Below are 21,507 nucleotides of genomic sequence, written 5' to 3' on the forward strand. Positions count from 1 at the left end.
CAAACAGTTTACAGCCTGGACCTCCCTTTGGCAAGCTTGCCAGTATGTGCATCAAGGCTGGTTACTGTGCACCTTCTCTGGATTCCCCAGCCACTCGATGAGGTATACCAGCCTCTTAGTGGGCAGCACAGCTGTAACACTAGGAAAAGCCATGCCCGGGCCAGCGGGAAAGGTGGGGATCCTGACAGACAGTACCTCTAACGGTATTTCTGGTAGATCTCGGATAATTCCCCTGACCTCCCACACTGCCACTCCTCCCCATCTGGGGCTGCATGTAATGGGGACCAAATGCTAAAGCCAGTAGTGTCTTGCCACTAGATGGCAGAGGGCCTCCTTTTGCTGGGAAATCACCACCACCACTTCTGGCTTCCTGGCTGGAGGGTGAGGGCATCAGTGCAGTTGCCTTCCTCAGCAGAATATTTTCTCCCACCTGAGGCCCAGCACCCCGATGCGGAGCTTTAGAGAGATGGTTTGTGTTTGGAGGTCAGTGGCGTGAGGCCACTGGGTTAGCCACCCACTGTTAGAGTTGGCTGAAGGGAGGGTTGACGAGTGGTTAGAACGGGGGCCTGAGAGTCTGGACTCCTGGGGTCTGTCCCGGGGTCTGCATTGACTCGCTATGTGGGTTTGAGGCACATTAACCTACTGTGGCCCCCGTCCTCACGCTTTGCGGAGGGGGGGGAATGACGGCTCCACAGGGCTTTTGAGACTTGCTGCGTGGTCTGTGATTGAACCTCTTGGGGAGTCTCTGGGGTGAGACCTCTGAGGAACTAACTGGTGCAGGAAGTGTTCTGTGGAATCAGCAGCGAGCCAGTGTCCCAGCACGAGTTGAAGGGTGCTGTGCTGCTGTGGGTGGGCCGGGCCACTAAGGCTCCCATGGCACGTCTCACATGACTAGGGACTCGGAGCATTGTTCCAGCTTGGCTTCTCTGCATCCACCTGGATACAAGATTATACGTTTCCTCTCCTAAATCGGGTCGCATTGCTGTGTGGCTGCTAAGGCTCCGCCCCCAAAGGAAGTGGCATTTCAAGTATGGGAGCAATGCCTAAGCAGCCTTTATCTATTCAGGTCTCTATCAGGATATTTATATCACACCAGTGGTTTTCAGCCTGTGGTCTGCACGCCCCTGGGGGTCCGAAGACTGTCTAAGATTTCCAAAGTGGGCCGCATCTCCCTTTGACATTTTTTAGGGGTTCACAAATGAAAGGCGATCGAAAACCCATAACCGTGGTGCCAGAGAACTAACTCAAGTGTTCTGAGCTTCTCATTGTGGAGGGACAGAGAAGGGCAAAGGACGATTAAAACAATGAACAACTGTTCTGATTTTGACCTCTTCTCCACCCTCTTTTCTGCAGGCGAAGGAGCGAGAGTTGGAACTGAAAAACACGTGGTCCGAAAACAAACTCAGCCGGCGTCAGACCCAAGCCAAATACGGATTTTAGCACCTCTCCTATTCTGTGGGCGTTAGCCCAGGTGACCTACCATGTCAGACTCCTCCTGGCCTACCAGGAATTGAGGAGGCCCCTGGATCTAACTGTGTGGGTGGGAGGATACAGCACTCCCCTGTCTGTGAAGAGAAGGGTTAAATACTAACCGTTTCTGAAACCCACGCTGTAACTTTTTTAATGATAATATAGAAGGTTCAAATCAAGTCTGGTTCGTGCAGCTGGGGACTCTGGCACTGGACAGCCACAGGCTTGTCCGAAGAGGACGTGACTGGCGCAAGGTGGTGAGCTCTCATCCTGTAGGTGTACAGACTACCCATTTTTTCTTTAGTCACCAGAACCTTAGGTAGAGTCTCAATAAATTTCCAAGTCCAACACTGCTCCTTTCTTTAGACCTACTGTGTGTCAAGAGTGTAATTTCCTTTTTGAAAGGCAGTTTCAAGGGCAAACTTTTTGTAGTATTATTTGAAAACCCCTTTGGGATAGTTGTACGTGTGTAGACACGTTTCTCTTCTTACAAGCAATCTGAGCAGGTTTGAAGTGTGTCTGCTTGTTTTGTTTTCCTTGCCAGGCCCATGCCTTCCTGTAAATTTTGAGTCCCTTTTGAGGGAAAATTTTTGTTTTCAAGGTGGATGTTGGCTAACAAGACTGCTTGTTTCAGTTTGAAAACAGCACACAGATACCCCCAATCTCTGGACTCCACGGAAGATATTCGGGTTTCCTCTGCCAGCACAAGAACCGATTGTAAGTTCTGGGACATATAAGAATGGGGTAGGTGTGGGTGTGCGTCCCCAAGCCAAGGCCCAGAGCGCTGTAAAAGTCTGATCCAAATACTAGTTGAATCCAAGTACTTCTGGGGTGAGATGGTGCTCGCAGCGAACTGAAGTCACAGCAGTATTTCCTATAATAATCCAAACCTAGGCAAAAACTGCCTACAGCACATTTTTATTTTTAACTTATCAGCCTATCTGTATAACTCCTACTTCCTGCTGAGGCATCAACTCTGGTTTAAATGTTAACTCCACCCACCTGGCTGGAAAAGGGAGGCAAAATCTAGACTTAAATGTGTTTCACAGAACACTTGAAAAACGAGTTTCTTCATTTCACTTAAGCTGGTGGACTTCCCAGAGGCAGAGACGGGCATGTCTGCAAATAATACACGGGCCAGCTCTCTGAAGATGTGTGTATCTAGCCATTCTTGCTGGCCTCACTTCCTAGTTCATTGTTTTCTGCCGAACTCTTACCATGCTGAAGCAAGGAGCGAGTCGGTCCAGTTCTTTAAGTTACATTCCCGACATCAAAGGTTTTATTTGTTGTACCACAACTAAAGCAGTTGACGGAGGCAATTCCATTGAGGAAAACGCCAAAAGGCAATTTGCTCTCATCTACTCTGTTCTCCTCCCCCCCCCCTCAAAAAAAAAAAAAAAGTACCTGGTGAATGAAGTCTGATGGTATTTTAAAATCAGATTTATAGGTTAGTTCCCTGGATGTTTTAGTACATTGCAAAGCCCATTTTGAGTGTTCCAATGACCAGAAAACAGTTACTGTTGAGTAATTTATTCATATCTGTACAGTGAAATCCTCTGACAAGAGATTTGATAAAGGAATAAAACTTTTAAATGAACCAAACCACCCCTCCGGTTGCCTCTCCAGGGGATGGGATTGTTCACACGCTCTTGCCACTCTCAGGAACTGGATTGGCCCAGGAGTGAGTAGATCTTACCGGTTTTAATACACTGAACCCACGGGGCCTGACTCCTGTACACCAAGGCCCTGTTGCACCCCACTGGCATGGAGCGTTACAATGGATACAGCCTTAACTTACATCCACTTGAAGGTCCCTTCTGCCAGAGCTGTGAAAAAGGAGCATTAAGGCTTGTCTACACATACATTGCTGTAGTGGCACTGCTGTAGTGCTTAAGTGAAGATGCTACCTACACCGACAGGGGAGAGCGTCTCCTGTCGGTGTAGGTACTCCCCCTCCCTGAGAGAAGCCCTCCTGTCCACGTAGTGCTGTGTACAGCCGGAGTTCTGTCAGTATAACTGTGGCACTCGGGTGTAAATTTCCCACATGCCTGAGTGATGCCGTTGTACTGACGTAACTCTGTAGTGTAGACCAAGCCTTAGTCTCAATGAGAATCAAGGCCCGGACCCTGAACACCTGGGACTACTCAAAACATAGACACAGGCGACTTTGCCTGAGTATTGGCAGTATTTCTACATCGGAGAATAGGTGACCCTGCTGGGCAAAAGGGGGACACCAGAACTATTCCCCCCTCCCCTGGAATTGAACAGGGAGACTTCAGGGCCATGGAACTTTCAAATGGCTTCTCCCGGCGGAGCTGAATCATGGAGGGGCCTGTTGGCCCAGATGCTGGCTCATGTGAGCCCGGCCGTTGCTTTTACACTGGTCTGTTCGGTGGTGGGGTTTGCGGCTGCCCTCCCTGCAAAGAAATGGTAGGTCTTGGGGTGGAGAAGGGGGAAGAATCAAGCAGACACCAGAAGCTCTCTGGCCACTTGCTGCTTAGTAGCCGTGTTACCAGGTGCACACGTGAGTCAGATCACCCCCGGGGGAAGGGGCTGCGTCGGGGAGGAAGCAGAGGTCAGGGCATTGGGGGTCTTAGGGACCTTTCCCATGTTTAGGATTTCTTGTAAGTTTCACCTTCACTCTGAATTTTCTGGCTTTGAGAGATTTTGTTCCTAACTGCAGCGTTTCCTGGGCCTTTCCTCTGTATGTTACCTAGTGGAACCCTCAGCCGCTCTCCCCCAGGCGCTGAGACTTCTCGCAAAGCATCCTTGTAGCATGCAGCATTTCCTGCCCATCACCTTCCACAATCCATCCATTTCGTAGCCCTGCCACTCTCTTCCCACATCCCCCAGTACCTCCACCCTATGCGCCCCTCCCCAGGCTGCTCCTAACTGGCAGCTGTTCCTTGAAGCAGCGATGACACAGGGGGGTCCTGTCTGCTACTGTGCCGGATCCTAAAGACCATCCTTCCTCTCTGAAAATGCTGCCTTTGAACCTACCGTCGGGGTGGTGGTGGGGAGAGGATGAATTACAGCTGTGCTTGGGATCAAATGCTTTTCCTTCTCTTCATTGTCTCTGGGGATGCTAAGACACCTTAAGGGTAGTTCCCGGCTCAGTGAAGGCCCATCGCTTTTATTTACAGACAGCCCGTGGCGGTGACCAATTCTTGCCCTGAGAAGGGAGAGCGAAATACAGCCCATCGTGGTTACAGAAAGCAGCCGAGGGTCCATAGGACTTAATGCGGAACTTAAACCCTGAGTCCTGCCCCTCCTTTAAGCAGGATTTAAATGCCGCCCACCCTGCAGGCAAGTCAATTTCATCCCATTTGCTTCTGTTTATTCCCCTTATTTAAAAATAAGGATCCTTCTTATCTGAACAGCTCTGTGGCGTCAAGTCAGTAGGCATCTCCGTCCATGCCAGAGGGTGTTCGTTACCCCATTTGGACTTGGTAGTTCCACCCCATGAAGCAGCTTCTACGGCCGCCCAATGACATCAAGAAGCAAGGACCCTGCTCCAAGGGGAGGAGGGAAAGAGATGACATCATGGGTCCAAAAAAGACACAAGTCTTGAGTACCAAGCAACCTCTGACTGAGAGCAGGAGGGATGGGAAAACCAATAAAGCTGGTGTCGTAGCTGTGAGGAAGAGACTGTGAGCCGAGGACCTCGCTGGGTTTTTTATTGGCGTTGGATCTCATTGGCCTTTCCATGGAAAGATCTTCCCTGCTTCCTGAATCTCCCACCCTTGGAAGTGGGGCAGAGCGTGAGTGTGTGTGATCCTTGAATTCACGGTGCAGGCTGCTCTCAGCACAAACGTGAGAGGCGGTCGGAGCAGCGGTGTCTTGAGGGCGTATGTCTGCAGCAACTCTGTGTCCTAGAGAGCAGCTGATGGGGAAGAAGTCTTCTCCGGCGGCTCTCAAGCCCTGGAACCCTTGGCAGGGGGTGTCCTGCCGGCTTGCCTTGAATGTGGGAGGGCTCTGAAAAGAGTGAAAATGCTTGTGTCACGCATCCCAAAGAGTTGGGTGTTTGCCATTTTCCTCTTCCCAGCTCAGGGTGGGCGGGCGGGCACTGCAGGGGCTGGGCATCAGGGCTCACTGGGGGATATGAGCGGGCGTAGGCAGCTTGTGGTGAGGGGTGTAGTGACCCAAGCTATGGAGCGTGTGACTTGCTATTTAGGTGACAGAAAACTTAAATGCCTGTGAGAAAATCTAGCAACTTCCTAAGAGGTTAAGAACCCTCCCCCCCCAAGTGTCCCCTCCGTCTCGTAGTTCTCTGTCCTTTCTCTTTCTTCCCTCTGTTGAGGGTGGCTGTGGCTGGCTATTTTCACGGCACCAGTGTTCATTTTGTGCTACTGGTTTACAGATCAACTAACTAGCAAACAGGCCGGGCCCGTGTCTTTTAAGAGTTGTCGAATTTATATTCATCGCAGCATCTAAAACTGCAGCTCCATGGGCCTGATTCTCCGTAACTCAGCCCCACGGATGCTGGCCTGGGGTGTAACGGGGCCGCAGAGCGGATGGAAATGGCTGGCTGAGGATTCCCTAGCTCTCCAGGTAGGGTGGCGCTGGTGCCAGGGCCCTGCTCCCATCTGCCAGGGTAGGAGGTGAATTGGGGGCATGGCCGGAGAACCATAGAGGGCCCAGCACCTGCTTATGGGGAGTGCAAAGATGGCTGAAAATCCATCCCAGCTCCAAGCCCAGTAACAGGGCAACTGGTAATATATCCCCCTCCGGCACTTATCACCCATCCATCTCAACGGGGGTCAGTAGCATTATCTCCATTGGATGGGGAAACTGAGGCACAGAGTGGCAAAGTGACTTGTACAACAGCAGGCTCATGGCAGAGTTGGGCCTAGAGCCGATGTGACTTAACTCTGTCCTATGCGCTAGCAGCCCCTAGACCACACTGCCTCCCTTTCATGTTCAAGGCGGTGTTAAAATGTTAACCCGCCTTTGGAAGGATGCTCCCGTCAGTTTAGCCTACAAGTGGTTGGTGGTTTTTTTTTTTTTTTTTTTTTAATTAAAAAGCAGATTTTCCTCCCCAAAAGGCGACTACAAGAAATGCCTTCCCCCATTCTCCTTTGAGATTCATCAAATCCAGTCCGTCCCCCCCCCCCCCCCCCCCACAGGCTGGCGCGTGAGAACCTGAAAGTGACTCACGCGCCCAGGGGTAGGTTCAGTGCTGCATGGGCCTATGCTCTCTCTCTTTCTCTGCACAGGGGGAAATTCCAGCCGCCGACGGCCTGGCCCTACCCCCGATGAAATCTAGGTGCATCGCATGGGCCCGAGTCCCCCTGCGCCTTGCAGTGTCATTTGCCCCAGTGGGTGTGAACGCTAGCTGTGGGCTGACATGATGCATAAGGGCTGACTTTCCCCTTCTGCCTACCTAATTTCTTCTGGATTTTCCCTAATACCTACCTAGGAGTTACTGCTCCCCGAGGCGTGCGGGCTCGGATGGTCTCCAGAAATCAGCTCGTAAATGTTTTCTAGACCTTCCTTTCCCCTGGTGGCTGCTGGTCTGGTCAGGCTGGCTGGCTTCCTGCTGTAAACCGGATCATCAAACTCCCGCGGGGTCTGAGAGGAAGGAGGAGAGAGGGGGAAAGTGAAAGGGACGCAGAATTGCTGCGCGCCATTCCTATTCAGGCCCTGGGGAGAGGCGTGGGACGGGCAGCGCTGGGGACAAGGATTCCTGGTGCACCCACGGAGCAGGGACAGCAATAGATCACCCTTCCCCCCCCCCCCCTGCACCATTCCCCACCAATATTCCTCAGCCCTGATTTCAGCGGCAGCATGGGCCTGTGGGTAGGGCACTGGCATACGACTCAGGGAAGCTGGGTTCTATTCCTAGCTCTGCCACTGCTCCGCTGGGTGAGCTTGGTCATGTCCCTGCTCTGTGCCTCAGTTTCCCCTCCCACCCTCTGTCTTCTCGACATAGATTGTAAAACAGAGACAGGCTTTTGCTATGTATCTGCAACACCCAGCACACGGGGGCCCTGATCTCCAGTGAGGCCTCTAGGCATTATGATAATACTCCAGAATAGTGGAAGGTTCAGGGGAAATCAGTATCCTTGGCCCATTAAGTCCATGGTCCAGCAGAGGGGGGAAATAGCATTGGTGGGTTCTGTGGGAGAGACCCCCACCCACTAGGATCAGGACTGAGCCCCATCAAACTCATTGCACACAGGCCCCCAAGCAGCCAGCGTATGTGAGTCACCAGCTGGATTTGAACCAGCGACCTAGAGTGTCTCAGGGCCCATCAGACTTGACTTGTCCTGCCCCCTTGTGGCCATTTAAAGTGCAGCTCCCCACTTGTCCTTCCACCTGGCACCCACCTCCGAAGATGGCCCAGACGGCCTCCCCCGGTCCCCCTCGGCGGTGAGAGCTGCAGGCAGCCGCCTCCTCCGGGACCCCTGCCCCGACATGCTCCGGAGGAGCCTGCGGTGTCCTGGGGACGGCTCGGCGGGAGGTCTGGATGAGCCCCGAGGCAGGGTGGAGGCCGTGTCCTGCAGGACTCTGGGTAGAGCCTGGGGCCGGGGCCGGCACGCCAGCTCCACCTCCGCGTAGACGTTCTCGGGGTCGGGGCTGGGCAGCGAGCCCCGCCCCATGGCATAGAAGGGGATGGGCTCGTCGGGTTCATAGTAGATGCGGCGTTCGGGGGACGGGAAGCCCTCGCGGGGCTCGGCGTAGGTGTGGAAGCGCATCAGCTGCTGGTACTTGGCCTCTGTGGGCTGGGCCGGCGTGGGCTGCTCCGCGGGGACGGGCGCTTTGCTGACGTGGGCGTAGGGATCTGCAGAGGCCCCTGCCTCTTGCATGGGGCTGCTCGGCCTCTGAGCGGGGCCAGCTTTGGCGGGGAGCGGGGGAATGGAACAGGGAGCCTAAGGGAGGAATGAAATGAAGTCAGCTTCTGTCTAAGCAGCCCTGCTCCTCCCCCCTTTGTCTGTGTCCATGTTTACCTCTTTGGAAGGGCATCCCTCGTTCCTTTGCTCTGCAGCCAGCGGGCAGGGGTGGGTCTGTTGGCCGGGCGCCTGGGGCTGTCTGAGAACCAGGCTGTATGCTTGGCCGCGTGCTGCTGGGGGGACATTTGCTGGCTCGGGTGGGGCGCCGGACCCTGCTTCGGCTCCAGCCGGGATCCCACCACTCTCTCGGCTCTTGTCGCTCTGCGGCAAAGGGAAAAGCTGCTGAGCGATAGATGTGGCATTAGAAGAGAGGGGAGAGAGCGCGGTGCAGCCGTTAGGACCCTCTTTTAGCTGTTTGTACAGCACCTAGCACTGGGACTCCTAGGTTCTACAGCAATACAAATAACCAACTGCAACAGAGCACAGGGCTGGGTGTCAGGACACCTGGCTTCTCTTCCTAGGGTGCCGGGCATAGTGGGGAGAACAGAGCACAGGGCTGGGTGTCAGGACACCTGGCTTCTCTTCCTAGGGTGCCGGGCGTAGTGGGGAGAACAGAGCACAGGGCTGGGTGTCAGGACACCTGGGTTCTCTTCCTAGAGTGCCGGGCGCAGTGGGAAAAACCGAGCACAGGGTATTGGGACTCCCAGCGTCTATGCCACTGACTCATTGTGCCACCTGGAACAACTTGCCTTTCAATTGCCACATGGTGGGGAAATTCTCCCAGTGCACTGGGGATCGTTCTGCGCTGCTGCATGTCTCGGGGGACACGATTCATTCAGGTGCTAATTACTGTAACACCTGTGACGGCCTCCGATTCCACGGCTGTCATGGTGCTGACCTCAGCCCCTGATGTTGCACAAGCCCAGACCCTCGCTGCTTGGCCTGGAGAATCCCCATCAGCAGTACAGGGCCTATGACACACAGTGGAGCAATTGTGCTCCCCTCCAGCAGAGGGCAGTGGTGACACCAGCCAGCCAGCACATTCCCGTGCCTGTCTTGTGACGGCAGTTGCGGCATTCCAGCGATCCCTGGGCACGCAATGGGATGCCAGGCGCTCTGGGCGAGTCGCTCTCTTACCCTGGGGCACGGTGCTGTCAGGAACTCATAGTAGGGGGTGACGGGGGCGGTGGTGTAGTGCTGAAGCAGGCCCTGGAGCTCGGCGTGGGCGCTGTCCTCTCCTAGGATCACGTAGCACTCGTCTTCCAGCTGGTCGAGGATGAAGTGCCGGCAGCGATCTCTGCCCCTGGAGCCCGGAGAGAAATCAACACGGGGGTGGTGAAATTCCAGATGCACTGGAGCCAATGGGAATTATGCCACTTCCACCCAGTGCGTCTGGGTCAGCGGCGTCCAGGTCTTCAAGGAACCGGGGTGGGGGTGGGGGGGTTGGAAGAGGCGCTTCCACGGTCACGTTACCCACAGCACCAGCGCTGTGTGGCTCCTTGTCCCCCCACCCAGGCAGCTGGGCCACGTAATAACAACGATCCCTAGCTCTGAGAGACCAACCGGCCCCCCCTGCACAGTACGACGCCCAGCAACCAGCATGGATGGCGGCCTGGCGGAGCACAGAGAGCAGCGAGTGGGGCTGCGGCGGCTTGGCGATCCCACCTACGGGGCTGGCTTAGGAGCAAGGGGCAGCCAGGTGACCTCACCTGTACGACAAGACAAATCCCACCGTGCTTTCACTGAAGCGAATCAGAAAAGAGCCCAGCGGCCTCTCCTGCAGCAGCTGCTCCGTGTCCCTGTGTGGGAAGGACAAACAGGGTCAGAAATAACCCGGGCGGGAAGTAGCGGCTCCTGGGTGAGAGAGGCGGCCTCGTAGGGCTGGGGTAGGTGCTGCTGGTAGTTTGGGTACAATATCTCAGCCCCCCGCCCCCCCCCGGCTAAGTGAAACTCCTTCCTTAGCCCTATCTGTGGCAGCAGGACGTGGTGCTGCCTGTGGGAAAAGCCCCAGGGTCCTGGGGACGCTGCTGTGGGGCCGAGGGCAGGCAGCCACGTACCTCCCACCGCCGGCTCCGGGGTACCTGCCAGGCACCCCCGGCCCCTCACCTCCTGCTGATGAAGCCGTGAAACCAGGGCGGCAGCTCCCCTTGCTGGCGGATCCGGCTCGCCTGCGTTCGCTCGAACCACGCCCGGGTTCGGGCCTGCAGCGCCGACGGGGCCTCGGGAGGGTCCAGGCCGGGCCCCAGCCTCGCCCGCGTCTCCACTCCCTGCGCGGGGTCCCCGAGCAGAGACCAGCTCAGCTTGGCGCTGGCCTCCGGCCACGAGCTGAGAGGGGCCTAAGGGAGCGAGAGCAACAGAGGCCTAGATGAGGGGGAGGGTGGGGGAGATGGGGGCCATGTTCCCCCCTCCCCTTAGTGCCAAGCTGGGACAAGCAGTGACTGAGGGGAGAGCCCCCCCCCACCGGCCTGCAGCACGGTGGATGTGGCAGGCGACGCGCCGAGCCCTGAGCCTGGGCCTGGCGAGGGCAGGAGAGGCCGTGCCCCCTTTGCCAAGCCCCTTCTTTCCGGCAGCCCCTTGGGGTTCCCTTTGTGCTGACACCGCTGGGGAGCTAATCTCTGCTTCTCAAGTAGAGACTTCTGTTCCAGAGACCCTGAGCGGATCCTCGGGGGGTGTCTGTCTTTCTAGGACCAAAGGCCCCGGCCTCTCTGATAAGGAACCCGGGCGAGATGCCATGAGCGGGCGACTGGGCCAGGCAGGCGTCCCAGGCCGATTAAAAATAACCCCCCTCGAGGAGCCAGCTCTGGGTGGCGAAGCACCCGGCACCCGCAGCTCAGCCGGAGGGAGGGGGGGTTCTTTGCAGCATTCTGCTAAGGCAGTTGTGAGGTCTCGGCTGCTTTGTGGGCATTGTGGGGGGGGGGGGGGAGCCAGGGAACAGGCCCCTCTGCAAAACTGGGGAATGGTCAGAGCCAGGCAGAACCCAGCACGTCCTGCTGCTTTCATCAGCTGGAAGTTGGCGCCAGGGTCGCTGAGAGTCCCGGGTCTGCGAGCAGGGCTCAGAGCTGGGCTCACAGCCTCCCTTTATGCCCCTTGCCTCTCCCATGCTCGGTGCGCCGCCCGCCACGTCCACAGAGCCTACGTGCTGGGGGCATGTGCCCATACACCCACGGGGAGATAGATACTGAAGGGTGGCTAGGAATATGGACCGGTGGGCAGGTACTGTGGGGTGGATGGACGGACAGATGGATGGATAGATACAGGACGGGGAGACAGAAGGATGGACGGATGGACAGGTACTATAGAGTGGACAGATGGATACTGTCGAGTGGATTGACGATGGACAGATACTGTAGGGTTGTTGGATGGATAGACAGTGTAGGATGGATGGATGGATAGACTGATGGACAGATACTGTAAAGGTGGACGGATGGACAGCTAGTGAAGGATGGATGGATGGACATATGGACCGGTGGACGGTTGGACAGATACTGTAGAGTAGACAGACGTGAATGAATGGACGGATTCTGTACTGTAGGGTAGACAGGCAGTATGGAGTGGACAGACGGATGGCTACTGTGGAGTGGGTGGGTGGGTGGACGCTGTAGGGTGAATGCCCAGTTACAGATGGGGGGCTAGACAGACGGATAGACAGGTGGACAGAAGAGTGGGCTGAATAAGGTACCTGATGCATTCCCCCCCAGCGCACACATTTGTTCCATTATTTAACCCGCTCTGGCAGCCAGGGCACCCTCCCCCAGCTCCCCTCATTCTGCACCAGTCAGACGCTCCCCGCACACCGCAGAGCCGCGGGAGGGGCCCGGCACAGCCCCGAGCAGCTGGAGAATGGCCAGTCCTACACGTCCCGGGCGCCATGACACGAAGCCGCAAAGGGCCAGCTCGAGGGTTCCCAATTCCTACCGTGGTATAGGTGCCTTGCTCCCTCTGAGAGCCAGGAGGCTGCTTCTCCTTCTGGGCCCCGGCTGGCACCCTGCTGAGCCCAGCACTGGCGCCGTCCAGCTGGGGCGGCTCGTCCGCGTTGTCGTCTTTGCTGAGACCGTTGGGTTTAAATGTGCTGAAGAGGAGGGGTCCCTGATTGTCCCAGACGTTAGCCCCTGGGGATGGAAACAAACAGGGCTCAATCCTCCAGCAGGGCCCCCCTGCAGGCTCAGAAGTCTTCCCATCCCCCTGCAGGCGCAAGAGCCTTCTCCTCCGCAGCTCTCATCCCCATCCCAGGTCTCTTTCCTGCCTGGCCTTTGGCCCCTGTATGCAAGCCACCTGGGGGGACTGCACTGGGCGGGGAAGAGGAGGTGGAGCTGACCTGCAATATAGATCTGCATGGCCTCCACTGCCTTGCTTCCCATGGACCCTCCCAGCCAAAACAATATCCATTGATGGGGAAACTGAGGCACAGATGGGCCATGCTCAAGGTCAGCCCCAGCAAGCCAGAGCTAGGATTAGAACGCAGGTCTCTTCAGGGCCAGGCTAGTGCTTTATCCACTAGGTCACGCTGCCTCCTAAGTCATAAGCGCTGTCTGTCTATCCTAGCCCGACCCAGGCCAATGGGAATGTTGCCACTGACTCCCTGGAGGCAGGATTTCACCCTGACGCTGGGAAATGGTGCCAAACGGGGGCTGGCTTGAGAGAGTGCCCGCTGAGCTGGAAAATGCCCCGGGAACAGGGCAGCCTGAGGCCAGCCAGCCCGGCCTTGCTACACCTGGGCTGGGTGCCGACCCTAGAGGTGGGTAGCCCAGCAGCTGGTGCTGATCGGGGCTGCTTTGTTCTGCTCCCATGGGGGTGGGATGGGGTTGGAGGCTGGATGAGGACTAGGGCTAGCCGGAACCCTTGCAGATGGGAACAGCCTGGCAGGAAAGGAGTTTGTTTGCTGCTCTGGTCGGCCTAAGTCTAAAGGACGCTGTTACGCGTTACCTGCCGTGTCCAATCTGCAGTTGGAGCAGGCTGGGGAAACTGAGGCAGGGTGGCTGCAATGCCGTGCTCTGCTGCGAGGGGGAGCTCTGAGATAGTATGTCTCGCACCCTTCCTTAAAGCCTCGCGGTGCTGGATTCTCCACACACCCGCCAGCGCTTGGGCCTTTATCGCTAGTCTCACAATTCTGGGTGTTTTTCACCAAGCCCCAACTCCTGGAGTCCTGTGATGAGGTGAGACTCCCAGCTCTCTCTCTCTCTTTGTTAAAATACATTTCTAGCTTGGGGTGTGTGTGTATTTTTTTTCCAAAATATGAGCCCTGGTCTAATCCTAAAGGCCCAGAAAACTAGAAGGCAAATAAGAAGTTCCCAGAATGTCTTATTGTTTTAAACAAAATCTCATGATTTTCTGGGCTCTGAATCATGGCTTTCGAACTCTTCGAGTTGGCAGAAGTGCACCCTGCAGGTAGCCCTCGGCGCCTGCTTTCCCCAGGTGTCCATGATGCCGTGGGGGCGGAGGGGAAGGGAATGAATCCCCCGGGGTGCAGCCAGTTTCCAAACGCAGCCACTTTGCTCCAGAGGTGTGAGGAGGGGCGGAAAAAAACATCGTGCATCTTCTTCGCCCGAGCAAAAAGATGCAAACTAAATGCAGCTGCCTTGCTGACTCTTGGCTGAGGATGCAATAAGACAGCTGCTGTGCTGGGACTGCAGCTAGGTCAACTCAGCCTCCCTCTCCGCTGTGCCCTTGTGCTGGACGGCACCGGGAGCAAAGTCTAGAGCTGTCCCTGGGACGCTTTCCCTTCTAACGGGCAGTTTGGGGTTGCTTTGAAACGTTGCCAAACTTCCCCCATTCGGGGGAAGTTTCCCACGCTGGATATCTGAATTCTTGGGGAAAGTTTCCGCTAAAACCGTTCGGCTGTTTCGGAGAAAGAGGGTAGGGAAAAATCCGTCCTACCCATGCAGAAAAAATGCTTCCCATCCCGTACGTGACTGTGTCATCAAAGACTGCACCAGAATTCAGCCCCCTTGCAGCCAGTTTTCCCAGGAAGCCTTAACTGGGCACGTCTTAACTTTGGAGGGTTTGATTTTTTGTGAGCTTAATGTGCTTTTAATGGTTTTTGAACGTAATCGCAACCTTTTCGGGGGCAGAGACTCTCTCACAGGGTGTATATCCAGCACCTCGTGGCCCTAATCCTTGACTGAGACCTCGAAGGCTACTGTAATAATCCCAGGAAATACAATTGTTCTGTTGGGTTCTAATCCTGATCTAATTACAGAGGACCTTTCAATAGTGTTTAATAAGGGTTAATTAAAACAGGAAGTAATTATTTAAACCAGTTGATCAATCCCACCTTAGCATCCCGGAGATGTCTGCCAGCGATTGCCGTGGCATATTTCGGAGCCCTTTTAATAATACCCATCTCCTGCCACTCAAATGGAGAGCAGCATTGCAAGGCCCCAGTCCTGCAATGTGATCAATGCGTGTTTGTGCCCACAAGGACACTGGCTGATCCCCTTGGAGCTCTGCCCAGGGACAGGGTTGCATTCCCAGGGATCTGACTCCAGGATCGGGGCCTATGCTGGTGCAAAAGAGAGAGACACCTCTCTCGAAAGAGACCTAACCGTCTTTTCTTGTTGCTGCCGCCGAGTTTCTCCCAGGATATCAGAGAGACGAGGTGGGGGAGGAGGCAATGTCTCCTATTGGACTTTTGACTCCTGTTGTCGAAAGAGACAAGTTTTCGGGCTACAAGGAGCTCTTCTTCGGGGCTCGACAGTGTCTCTCTTTCACCAGCTGAATTTGTTCCCATAAAAGAGATCCCCTCCCCCTCTTGTCTCTCATTTTTCCCCCTTTTTTCCGATAAGAAAGAAAAGGCACCAATTCACGCCCCCAGCCCCCCGGTCAGCCTGAGCGCCGCGGGAGTGTGGGCTGCTGCCCATTCCGCTCGGGCAGCGTTTGACATCTGCTTTGCACTGGGGCAAACAGCCAGCCCGAGGCGCAGGAGGCTCGAGCCGCCGTCTTCGAAAGCGTTGGTGCTAGGACGGAGCCGCGCTGCGCTCACCCCTCCCCTTGGAGAAAGCATTGCAGGGTTGGTTCCGGAGCAGGGCCCATCAAACCGGCCGGCCCAGGTCAGCAGCTCGGGGCGCGGATGTCGTCTGGAGGCTGGCATGGAGCGAGCTGCGTGGGTCTCGGAGCGACCCCTGCCTGCCAGGCAGGCCTCTGCATTCCCCCAACCCAGCCCCCACAGCTGGGCAACCTCCGTAAAGAGCCCCACGATTGCCTGGGTCTGGGGGCTGGGCTCAGCTCCAAGCTTGGCTCGTGGGAGGGGACCTGGGGCTCCATTGCCGCAGGGGACTTGTCTTCCTGATCACACCCGTGAATGAACAGCTGGAAGGCCAAGGCCGCCCGGGGGGGGCAAGTGGGGCAATTTGCCCCCGGCCCCACAGGAGCCCCATGAGAATATAGTATTCTATAGTATTGCAACTTTTTTTTATGGAAGGGGTCCCCGAAATTGCTTTGCCCCAGGCCCCCTGAATCCTCTGTGCAGCCCTGTGCAGGACTCGTGCATTGGATCAGCCCAACGCCTGGCGGGCAGTTGCCCCGCTGTGGCATGGGGCATAGATTCCCCTGGCTCCACTGCCCCACTCCTGCCTGCAGGACTCCGGTCTCCATGGCTCTCGCCCACGTCCCTCTTCACTGGACTCCCCTTAAGGGAACAAATCTTCTCCAGTGAAGAGCGGTCGAGGTCTTCCCCCGCTCCCCAGTGGCTCCTACCTGTTCTAGGTCCCTCCTTGAGCGGGGAGTCCATGCCCTGCGGCGGCCCGAGCTCCGAGACCCTGGCAGCGATGTCTGCTGGAGGTAGGGGAACTGATAAGTCCTCCTCACGCTCTCTCTGCATGCAAAGGGCAGGAAGCAGCTACCGAAGCCACAAGATGCTGCTCGTTCACGGGCGAGCAAAGGAGCGCCGCCGGCGACGTCATGGAAAAGGAAAGTGCCGCGGCAGAGTTCTGGGGCGAGGTGCTGGGGCCAGAGATGAGAGGGTGGTGTCACCGCAGCGCCCGGCCCGGTCCGGGCCTGTGACACAAGGGGCGTGATGGGAGAACGTCCCTGGATCCGCGAGACGCTGCGCGAGCCAGCTGTGACAGGCTGGGCTCGGTCGCCGCTCCGAGGGGTGGCTGCAGTAGGGTGACCAGAGAGCAAGTGTGAAAAATCGGGATGGGGGTGGGGGGTAATAGGAACCTATATAAGAAAAAGACCCAAAAATTGGGACTGTCCCTATAAAATCGGGACATCTGCTCACCTAGCAGACAGCCAGCACCCGTAAGCTATTTAAATAGCCCTGATTCTTATCTAGGCTAAGGCCCCTCCGTGCCAGGCTGGGACACTGAAAAGCCAGCCAGCTAGCAGTGGCTGGGGTTGCTTAGAGGGGTCTTCTGAGTGCCGGGCCATAAGACCTGGGTTCGAGTCCAGACACTGCTCTGGGGGACCTTAGACAAATCATTTGAACTCAGTTCCCCCCTTGTATAATGGAGAATCGTCTTTCCTTTGTCTCGTTAGACTATAAATGACCGCCGCCCCCCTGGAAGGAACTGTCCGTGGCTCTGGGTCTCTGAAGGGCCTGGTGCAAGGGGGCCCTGACCTCCGTTGGGGTGTCTGGGTGCTGATGCTAGACAAACAACTACCATCAAACATGAGACCCCCTTGGTAGTATCCTGCCAGGCCTTTGAGATCAGGTGCATTTGCTATTTGGAGGCCTGACCTGGGCTACATCACCCGGGGAAGTGTCTGGGGCCAGGCTAGACCTCGAGAGCGTCCTGGAGAGCAGGGCACCCTCTGCTGCAGGGAGTGGGGTGCTCTCCTTCCCGGCAGGGGCTGTGCCGCTGAGAGCCAAGCAAGTGACCTAATTCTCTTCCTGAGGAAACAGAGCTGAGGCAGGGGGGTGGGTTTGAGGCTCCGAGCTTCCGCCACCGTTCTGTGTGCCCAGAACCTGTCCCCGATTTCCCAAGGGACTGAGTATTTCGTGATCCCGGCGGGAGGCTTGTCAATGAACCAATTAATGTTCGGCCAGGGCTTTGGCAACTTAAAGAGCCCGGTCTTGTGTATCGGATTCCTAGATCCCAAGGCTAGCGGGACCACTGCGATCACCTAGTCTGATCTCCAGGCCAGAGAACGGCCCCAGAACAATTCCTAGAGCAGAGCGTTTAGTGAAACATCTCGTCTTGATTTAAAAATGGCCAGGGATGGGTTAAGGAAGCGACTTGGCAGCCAGGACTCCTGGGTTCCTTTCCGAGCTCTGCCAGGGGAGACCTTAGTGGTTAGAGCAGAGGGCTGGCAGGCAGGATTTCTAGGTTTAAACCCCTCTGCCAGTGATCCTGGGTGAGTGGCTTCCCTTCTCTGTGCCTGATTCCCCCCCGCAAAATGGGGTAAAATATTTGTCCCCCTAGGCTGTGAGTAGAAACCCCCCTCTCTCAGTGGAGTTGGGGGAAAGAGAAATGTAGGAGAGCTCGTAAAGCCGGTGAGGGGGGCGGGTGGGTCAAAGGTTATGGCCCCACCCACCAGCTGATCTTCATACAAATATTCTCCCTCCCCCGAATGGGTGTTTTGCTATTATCCAGTCTGTGAAAAGTCGTCTTCAATCTGTCCAGCCAGGAGGGAGGAACAGTCCCATGGGGTGGGGGAGGCCGCCAATCACACTTCGCCAATGGCTCCCATAAGCTGGAAACTTTGTCTAAACAGCTCATACTTGGCAGGAAAAGGGGGTTGAGTCGTGAGCTACCGAGAGGCAGAAAAAGGGCAAAATCCTGTAATTTACTTATAAGGAAAAATGTACCCAACTCCATGCAGGCAACTGCAAGGCACTGGCTCCCTCTAGTGGGCCAAACCTCTCCCTGCAGCCTAATTAGCCCCTGTGTGTTGCAAATTTAACATTAGAGCCATGGGATAATAATAATGATGATGATTATTACAGCAGCTGCTAAAGGCTCCAGCTGAGATCAGGGCCCCGTTGTGGCGGGCGCTGCCCAGATTAAGAGACGGTCCCTCCAGAGAGCTTGACAGTCTCAAGATACAAGAGACAAAGGGACGCCAGGAAGAGTTCCCCTTTGTGTGAATCTGAAGTGAGATTCAGGGGTGGGTGGGCCCCACCGAAGGGAAAGCAGATGGAGTGTTTGGGACAGGCAAGATTTCTGCTCGCTGGCTGGCTATAAGGAGAAGAGAAAGAGATCTTAATTGCATCTCTCGGGCCTGTGGTAACGAAGGGCACATCAAGTATTGTTGTTTAAACAGATCAGAAATGGCAGCTGAGATTAGATCACCTGCCCATTGGCTAGGGTGGTTCCATGTGCTCTACTGTTTATATGGCAATCGTTGCCAGAGAGCCGGGTTCCAATCCCGCCTACTTTGCCTTTTTTCTTTTGTGTTGTGTTTTTGCCCCTTTCCCTGACTTTCTGCAGTTACCCAGCTGGGCATTTCAGGGCCCCTCGGCACAGAAATGCTTCATTAAATCTGTCTAGTGAAATCGGCGGAAGCCCTGTGTTGATTACTTTGGTATAACACCTTGTCTACACAGGAAAGTTTGACCAGTTACTCCCCCATGTGCACACACTGTTTCAAGTACCAAAGTACCAAGTGTTTTTGTTTGTTTAGTTAAAACCGCTTCTTCAGCAGCATAAATTAAACTGGGAAAAAAATAATAGCCCCTGGCTCTTATAATCCGTACCTCTCGACATGCTTTACAAAGGATCTCAGTGTCGTTATTGCCATTCTACAGATGGGGAAACTGAGGCACGGAGAGGCAAAGTGACTTGCTCCAGGCCATCCAGCAGCACAGCCCGGACTAGATTGCAGTTCACCTGAGCCCCGGTCCAGTGTGCTATCCACTAGGCCACACTACCTCCATCTGCCAGATACTCTTATCCCAGAATCAGGGTGGCTTATACCAGTATTACTGTTTCAGTTTAAATTCTCTCTGTAGGTTACATGGTGCAGTTATCCCAGGTGGACAAGACTGCAAGCTCTGGCCCCTCGTCAATGCCTGGACAGCACCTAACACTTTATGGATGGGGCTACAAATGCACAATCAAGCTGTTGTGGCATGGCTGAGTTGGTGGAATCCTTGCAGTTCCAGTGTCCTTTAACCAGCTGGGGGTTCACTCCCCCCCACATGCGACATGCAGTTTTATTCTACCTTAAGAGATCTGTCCCTCCTTTCTCTTCACACCTCAGCAGCCTCCTAGCCTTACCCTGTTTCCCCTCTGGGCATTTTGGTTAGAATATTTTTATCTGTCAAACAGGTTTCCTGTTTGCAATCCCCCAGCTTCTGAGCCACAGAGCAAAGACAGAGAAAGGGGAAGAGACGCCTTTTTTAACAGATGATTCGCTCTGCTCTCCGAGCTCAGCAACTGCTAAGCAGAAGGCAGGAGATCCTGTGGTTCTGGGAACAGCCGGACTCAAATACCCTCGGATTTGCTGTTCCAGCTCCGGGAGAAATCAAGGCACTGGGCAATGGTGCTTCGAGTGGCGTTAAGAAACCTGTCCTAGCTTCTGCTTGCTGTAGGCCTCGATTTTCCAGTGGGAAGACCTATCTCGGGGCTGTCTCAAGAGAACTTGATGGAAGGATCATATTTTTTTAACAGGTTTTCTCAGGGTCTTGCTCATTTCAGAGTTTGCTGCTGCTGCTTATGATTATTATTCTTTATTTAAATCCCATGAAAATCTAGGAACTCTGAGTCACTTTATTTGGAGCCTGCTTTGCTGAGTCTGGGGGAGGTAGTTAAATAAAGAGGAGGAGGAGGAACGAAACAGATGGGATTGGTCAATATCAGAGGAAACCGGCCAGAATTCCCCACCAGGAGAGGTGTCATAGATCCGAGCTCTTTCATATCTATCGCCTCTCAACAGAAAACTAACCAGAGCTGGTTCATCTGAGCTGCCTACACCCTGGGGAGACAAGACGTCTTGTTGTCCAGGAAAATTCTGGAGCGACTCTCCTGTATTGGTTCTGTGTGCGGTGGGATTTCTGGAAAGGACGCAGTCACAAGCCACCAGAAGGCTAGTTGCAAAGAAACACAAGAGGGGCACAATTACTGGGAGCCGAGAACTTGGTGAGTAAGGAGAGATGCCACACAGAGTTTGTTCTCATCCACCCAAAGCAAACAGGTGGTTGTCTTTGTAATCAGCAGATCCCCAGCTGGTGTAATTCAGCCGGGCTGCAGCGAAGTCAGCGGAGGGATGCTAACTTACCCGAGCGGGGGATCTGACCTTGCCTGGTTTTGTTGCAGTGGGGAAGATCTCAGGGGATCTTCTGAATGGTCAGTGTTGAGGTGTGGGAGGTGATCTACCGTCTTGTGGTGATCCTTTTAATCCGGCAAGTTTCGGAACAGGGGCTGCAAAATAGTCATCGAAATCGAATCAGAGAAATATAGGGCTGGAAGGACCCCCAAGAGGTCCATATCCCCCCTCCACCCCTGCTGAGGCAGGAGCATTTACCAATCCATGCACAGAAATGATTTGCCCGCTCCAGAGAAAAAGCAAAGGATATTTTTCCTTGCCTGAATGGATCAGACTTTTGCAAAGCTGTTTGTGTCCATCCATGGGCTGCTTTTTGCTAGTTGGACAGGGAGACAGGGGAATGTCTGGATCAAAGGGTTGAGTCATCTATTTCTCCACAGCTCCCATCATTTTTGTCTGCCATCCCTCCTCATTTGGGCACCAAGATATTTTGAAAGTGGGATTCTATATTTGGAAACTGACTGGCTTATTTTCCTCTTTATTGATTGATGCAGATAATATTTATTTTGTGCAGCTGCTTAATGGAGATGAGGCTGATTTCAGTAAACAGCCCCTGCGGGCAGGGAGTGAGGAGTTATTTTTGGATCAGCGACCGGGGGAGGGGGGGCAGGGACTCTTATCAATGGGAGCAGATTGGTACCTGTCACTGGGAACAGCGGCAGATGCGGCAGAAACCTCCTGAGTTTCTGCATTGCTTGGTTGGGTCTGTTTGGAGCAGACAGCTTTGGTTGCTAGCGCTGTTGAGTTAATTCACAATTCCCTGGCTTGACAGTGATGTGGGTTTTACACAGCTGAAAACAACCCAGCCCCGGGTGTTGACTGGTTTAAAATTCCGTTTGAAGCCTTCTGGAAATCGATGTCTGTGTAGGTTATGGAGCCTTTTCTCTTGTAGGTTGCTGTTGTTACGGTTACACCAGGATATGTTAATGGCCATCAAGCAGGCCTTTGATCTAAGACAATCACAGACCTGGTTAAAGCTAAGCAGCCTTCTTCCAGG

General features: G+C 54.8%; 3 protein-coding genes across 5 annotated transcripts in view; 2 read left to right on the forward strand and 1 right to left on the reverse strand.

Annotated features, from left to right (window-relative positions):
* Window positions 1–2,870, forward strand: part of PRCC (proline rich mitotic checkpoint control factor) — a 16,106-nt gene extending 13,236 nt beyond the window's left edge. The window contains exon 7 of the mRNA XM_034756453.1: window positions 1,354–2,870. Coding sequence (XP_034612344.1) covers window positions 1,354–1,440 — 87 coding nt within the window. The 3' untranslated portion in view covers window positions 1,441–2,870. The remainder of the gene's footprint in view (window positions 1–1,353) is intronic.
* Window positions 2,869–16,253, reverse strand: SH2D2A (SH2 domain containing 2A). The gene is made up of 9 exons (XM_034756452.1): window positions 15,996–16,253; window positions 12,219–12,412; window positions 10,410–10,639; window positions 10,013–10,102; window positions 9,441–9,606; window positions 8,421–8,624; window positions 7,800–8,342; window positions 6,886–7,041; window positions 2,869–5,445 (listed from the first exon to the last, which is right to left on the reverse strand). The coding sequence occupies exons 1-8, from the start codon at window positions 16,117–16,119 to the stop codon at window positions 6,886–6,888; spliced, it is 1,707 nt and encodes a 568-aa protein (XP_034612343.1). The 5' UTR covers window positions 16,120–16,253; the 3' UTR covers window positions 2,869–5,445.
* Window positions 16,254–19,618: 3,365 nt separating this feature from the next.
* The window catches only part of LOC117869496 (death-associated protein kinase 2-like), a 30,031-nt gene continuing 28,142 nt past the window's right edge, over window positions 19,619–21,507 (forward strand). For 2 of the 3 annotated variants that reach the window (XM_034756367.1, XM_034756370.1), the window contains exon 1: window positions 19,619–20,323. The gene's annotated coding sequence lies outside the window, so the exon portion shown is untranslated. The remainder of the gene's footprint in view (window positions 20,324–21,507) is intronic. The other variant, XM_034756371.1, reaches the window with a different exon arrangement.

The sequence above is a fragment of the Trachemys scripta genome, chromosome 24, assembly GCF_013100865.1.
Source record: "Trachemys scripta elegans isolate TJP31775 chromosome 24, CAS_Tse_1.0, whole genome shotgun sequence".
In the NCBI taxonomy this organism is placed as follows: Eukaryota; Metazoa; Chordata; order Testudines; family Emydidae; genus Trachemys; species Trachemys scripta.